General features: G+C 45.8%; 1 protein-coding gene across 1 annotated transcript in view; it reads left to right on the top strand.

Moving 5' to 3' along the window:
* Positions 1 to 2,208: 2,208 nt before the first annotated feature.
* HERC6 (HECT and RLD domain containing E3 ubiquitin protein ligase family member 6) overlaps positions 2,209 to 6,000 on the top strand; it is a 62,012-nt gene continuing 58,220 nt past the window's right edge. The window contains exons 1-2 of the mRNA XM_075543547.1: positions 2,209 to 2,446; positions 4,814 to 4,973. Coding sequence (XP_075399662.1) covers positions 2,209 to 2,446; positions 4,814 to 4,973 — 398 coding nt within the window. The remainder of the gene's footprint in view (positions 2,447 to 4,813; positions 4,974 to 6,000) is intronic.

The following is a 6,000-nucleotide window of genomic DNA, read 5'->3' as shown; positions in this document are numbered from 1 at the left end:
TAGGAGAGGCAGTTCCCGGAATTCCCCCAGGACCAGTGGGGAGATAATCATAAAGGTCAGGGGACAGACCTGGAATTATACATGTTTTTTTCTCTTCTCTTTATCTTCTTCTTCTTTTTTTTTTTTTTTTGCATTTCCTCCTTTTTTTTTAATCTATTGGTTTTTTTTTGTTTGGTCTATGTCATTGTTGGTTTGCTTACTTATATAAGACAGGCATTGGAAACAAACTTGAGGAGAAAGCAACAGGAACACAGGTTCTGGAGGGACTTAAGGGGAGGAGGAAGTGGGGGAAGGGAGCGGTGAGCAAACAGCGCCATAGAGAGGGGAACAATTAGGGAATCAATAATGAGGAGGACATAGAGATCCTGGAGGTGTGAGAGCAACAGCACTCTAGCTGAGAGGAATTGCTAAGAGCCAGAAAAAGGGCAAGTGTGATGGTGGGGACAGGAGGAAGGTAAAAGGAAACAGAGGAATGATCTAGGAAGCAAATCTATGGATACAGGTATAAGTATAGGTGTTCATATATGTAAATACATTAATCCATAAAAACAGAGGTATTGGCCTATGTACAAATATTTCTCTTTTTTTGTACAAATATTTCTATAGCAATACACTGAGGTAGTGGATGGACTTCGGGCCTCTGTTCAATCCCTCCCTCAATGTAAGAACACTTTGTCTGACAACCTGATATTCTATGATGCTCACGCTCCCAGCACAATAGCTGAAGGCAAAATGGGTGCAGAAGAAAATGTGGTGAAGAAAGTGGATGATAAAGGCTTAGAGTTATGCAAGTGGCTATCTAGCAGAGAAGCAACAAGACCAACAAGAAGCACACCAGCCTGTGTGATTATGAGGTGTCATCGGGATTGGGTAACAGCCAGCAGAAAACCACAGACAAGCAGAAACCATATTATTGAGAACGAGGGGGCTCGGAGCAGAGACCTATAACCCATCTGTAGACAATGGGACATCCCCTCACAGAAAGGTCACAAGGAAGGGATGAGCCACCCAGGACGCAGCACAGCACCAATGAAACACAATATTCTGGTTCCTTGAGGCTTCCTAACCTCCCCACTATCATGACCTGAATCCTGCCTTTCACTGCAGCCTAGACCAGAGCATGTGTACAGTTATAGATAAGAGATAAGAGCTCACAACACACAGAATCCAGGAACAGGAATGGGAATAACACTACCAGGAGGGCAGAGGGAAAGTGGGGAGAGAAGAGGAGGAAGGGGGAACCGATCACAATGATTGACATATAGCCACCCCGCACCACTATAGGGGGACCAACAACAGAAACCATGGGGGAAGGGAGGTAGCACAGCTGTCGGTGTAAGACATGAAAATTGTAATAAATTTATAATTTATCAGGGGGTCACAAGGGTGAGGGGAAGGGAAAATAGAGAAGCTGATACCAAGGGCTCAATAGGAAGTAAATGTTTAGAAAATCATGATGACAACATTTGTATAAATATGCTTGATATTATTGATGTATGGATAATTATAAGAGCTGTAAGAGCCCCCAATAAACCAACCTGTGAGTCACGACCCCTTTGGGGATCGAAGGACCCTTTCAAAGGGGTTGCCCAAGATCATCGGAGAACACATATTTTTGATGGTCTTAGAAACCGACCAGGCGGTCCGCCCACATGCAGATATGCTCACATACATGTACCGGCATGAAGACTGTTACCCATGTTACACCATGCTTCAAGACCAAATTTCATTTATTTGGAATTGGAAATAAATATTTCACAATACATAGTTACATATTCTTTTGTAATTAATCACTATGCTTTAATTATGTTCAATTTGTAACAATGAAAATACATTCTGCACATCAGATATTTACAATACGATTCACAACAGTAGCAAAATTACAGTTAGGAAGTAGCAATGAAAATAATGTTACGGTTGGGGGTCACCACAACAGGAGGGACTGTATGAAAGGAAGAGGCATTAGAAGGCTGAGAACCACTGAGAAGGTTTTGCACCACGCAGCGACTGCTAACTGACAGCACTCTACAGTTATCGGTTTATGTTCTCAAAATGCTTAATCAGGTTCCTCCCTGGTTGCCTCACCTAGATTGTGCTACTAGGGACCAATTGAAAGTCAGGCAGAGATCTGAAAGGGGCTGTACCACCCAGCCTCCAGATTTCCGAAAGTCACAAAACACATCACTTTCCTTTGGGATCCTGTCCAGGATGGAGCAGTCAGCGCCTCCTGGAGGGGCTCCGTCTCAGAGCCAGAAGTACCTGTGCTGGGTGGAGGGCTCCAGGGGTCCCCTGTGCCAGCAGGTGGCTGGCAGCCTGAGACTGCTGCAGGCGGCCTCCGGGGAGCGCCACTCGCTGCTGCTGCTGAGTGATGGCGCTGTCCACGCCTGGGGTGACAACTCCAGGGGCCAGCTGGGCCAGAGAGGCGAGACCCACCGTTCGCAACCAGGTGAGCGCCAGGACCCAGGGGCACAAACCGGAGGGCTGGGTTGGGGCGCCAGAGTTGAGGACACCTACTGGGACTCCTTGTGACAGGTTGCCCGGTAAGGTTTTCTAGGCTGTGATCTTCAGGGGAGCAGATCTCCAGGTCGCTGCTTGGGAGGGCGGCAGGCGAGTTCCAACAGCTGCTCTTTGCGGTCACCAGCCCAGCGCTGAAAGGACCCCAGGGACACTGGGCTTCTTCCTTGAGCTAAAACCGTGTCCCTCTAACCGTGTCGCCCAAGCCTAGCTAAGATTCGGTTTCGAGATCTGCCTGGGGTTTGTTTTGGTTTCAAATGTATCGGTAAAGTGAAACTGAGAACCGAAACTAACCTGACTGCGCGCCTAGACTGGGGTGTGGTCCAGGGCGCCTGCGCTTCCAGCAGCCCCTTGGTCTGCGGATGCCCTGAGGGGAGGAGTTAGCCTGGCGGTCCTACCGCGTTAGCTCCCTCAGAAATGTGCAGGGGCGTCACTTGTGTTAACAGATCAAAAATATATATGTTAAGGCGTTGTTGTTATGGTAGAAACACAGGAAATAAATCGCTTATAATTCCAACACCCAAAGACAACTACTGCTAATACTTTGATGCATTTCCTCTTTGTATATCCATATACCCAAACCCACCTCACAGACACCGACTGACTTAGAGCGACCTTAGAAAGCCCAGTCTTTCTCCCGCCAAACTGCTGGTGGTTTCGAACTGTTGACCATGAAGTTCTTTATAAAGAATATATATGATATGTAGTGTTACATATAAAAATCATATATATCCTTTATTAAAACCATGGTCAGTTTTGTAGATGAAGGGTTTATACAACCCTATAGATTATATTTTCACACCACCAGGAAGAGCAGGGTGTGTGTGAACACCTCACTGCCATGGGGTCGACTCTGACTCATAGCGATGGCAGACTGCAACCGCCATTGTGCGTCTCTGAGACGCTAACAGGAGTAGAAGGACTGACTCGTCTCTCTTCCAAACCTTGTGGTTTGCAGCCCAGCGCGCAGCACTACACCAGCAGGGCTCCACAAAACAATGCGATGACAATAAAAGCAAAATAAAAAGTCCAGTCTCTGGCCATTGTGGAGATTCCAACTCCAAAGGGCTCCCTGGGGTTTCCAAGACAACATTGCGGTGGCGTATTCCTTGTTGATCAACCCGCCGGTGGATCTGCTCTAGTAAGGGTTACTTCCTAGGAATCCCTCTGAGGTGTTTCTGCTTCACATTTGGTTTGCGTATCTTAAGGATAGCTGATTGCCAGACCTTTCTTCCAAGATACCAGTGGGTTTGAACTTGCTAATCTTTCGTGTAGTTTCACTCTGCCAGAGAGTCGATTTTGACTCGTAGCAACCCTCTAGACAGGGTATTACTGCCCCTGTGGATACCCCAGACTATAACTCTTTATAGGAGTAGAAAGCCTTTCTCCCAGGCTATCGGTTTTGAATTGCTCAGCTTCAGTTTAGTAGCCCAATGTTTCATTCCTACACCACCAGCGCTCTTTCTTAGGTTAGTAGCCCGGGCAAGTTACTGACCATCTAGAGCAGCGGTTCTCAGCCTGTGGGTCTCGACCCCTTTGCAGGTTGAAGACCCTTTCACAGGGGTCGCCTAAGAGCATCAGCAAACACATTTCTGAAGCTCTTAGGAACAGAGACACTGCTCTTCTATCCGTCTCCAGGTGGGTCGCCCACATATAAGTACATAGAGTACCGGGCCTGATGACATCATCGCCCCAACCTCATAGCACACACCCCGTACAAATACAGGTGTATGTGACAGGGTAGAAATCAATTGCTGTGTTGAAAGCAGCAGTATTGGAAGTAAAGCGACACTTCATGAGTTATAATTACTGGGTAAATGCTTTAATTAATGTGTTAATCACTATGCTTTAATGATGTTCAATTTGTAGCAATGAAAATACATCCTTATTTCAGATACTTACATTATGCTTTGCAACAGTAGCAAAATTCCAGTTATGAAGTAGTAACGAAAATAATGTTATAATTGGGAATCACCACAACATGAAGAACTATATTAAAGGGCCGCAGCCTTAGGAAGGCTGAGAACCACTGAACTAGAGGTTTTGAAAGAGAACACTGCCTTCACTCACTGCCTTTTGATTCCTGACACAACTGTAGGGAAGGTCGAACGGCCCTTGTGGGTTTCTGAGATGTAATTCTTTACTAACAGCTGGTGGTAGTTTGGAATTGTGGAGCTGGTAGTTAGCAGCCCAACACGTTATGCCTTACGCCACCAGGGGGCCTTCCAGCATGGTCCTGAATCTATTCAATTAATCATCTGGTGGGAGTTTTGCTTTGTTTTTGCCTTTTTTAAAACAGGACCGATTCGGGCACTGGAAACTCTGAACGTGGGTCTCCTGAGCTGTGGGAAGGAGCACTCCTTGGCAGTCTGTCTCAACGGAAGGGTCTTCGCGTGGGGAGCTGGTTCCGAAGGACAGCTGGGAATTGGAGAATTTAAGGAAATAAGTTTTACCCCTAAGTAAGTACTTCGATTATTTTAGTATTTTTTAGAACCATGTACAAAGATGGCCATGGAAAACAAACCCCTGACCACAATGACGACCATCCAATGAGGAAGGGCGACAAGAAGAACCGCTTTAACATCGATTATGATTTCATTCGCATCCTGTGAAGAGAACGGGCAGGGTGAAATGAGAAGATATCGGCTGCTAACCTCAAAGTCAGCAGTTTGACGCCACCAGCCTCTTTACCTTCTCCCGAAGCTCTCTACTGCCCTACAGAGTTACAGTTGGGGAGGGATCAGTGCTACCCTATGCTAGGGTTTCTGTGAGCCCGATTTGACCTGATGGCAGCGAGTTTGAAGGGTTTTGTTGGTTTGTTTGGGGGAGGGGAGGAATACAACGTTTTGCTCTACCATGAGCCATTGGGTTCAAATACTTTTAATTAATAAAGTGGGGTTCACATGTCTTCAAAAACAGGGCAAGTGACAGGATAGGCAGTCAACTCTGCATTGTATGTGATGAATTACCTACTTAACAAAGTTTAAAGCTATGGGTCTGTTTGTTTTTTATATTAGGAAGTTGCTATTTATTACTGCCTCTGGATATTAAATCTTGAGAGATTTCTGTAGCTCTGTGAAATACGCCTTGCACTTGGAATGAAAAGACCAGGGTTTGAGCCCATTCTCCAACTTGACAACTGTTAAGCTTCCTGAGGTCTTTCAGGTTGAGCCATGTGGGATTATTGGTAATTATATGGTTTTGACCCATTAAATGGGAATCGCGTATGACTTCACCTCATGGCTTTTTAATCTCACAGAGATTAAATTAAGTCTTATAGGTAACAAAAAAAATCAAATTCCATACCCTCAAGTTGATGCTGATTCAGTGACCCAGAGGACAGGCTAGAATTGCCCCTGGGGGGGGTTCCGAGATGCTAACAGTTTTCTCCCACAGAGTGGCTGGTGAATTTAAACTGCAAACTTTGAGGATCACAGCCTAATGCCTAGCCACTATGCCACTAGAATCCTATAAATTCTGTGCTTT

This window comes from Tenrec ecaudatus, chromosome 3 (assembly GCF_050624435.1).
Source record: "Tenrec ecaudatus isolate mTenEca1 chromosome 3, mTenEca1.hap1, whole genome shotgun sequence".
Taxonomy (NCBI): domain Eukaryota; kingdom Metazoa; phylum Chordata; class Mammalia; order Afrosoricida; family Tenrecidae; genus Tenrec; species Tenrec ecaudatus.
The sequence above is the reverse complement of the archived record's forward strand: the minus strand, read 5'-3'. Positions and strand labels throughout refer to the sequence as shown.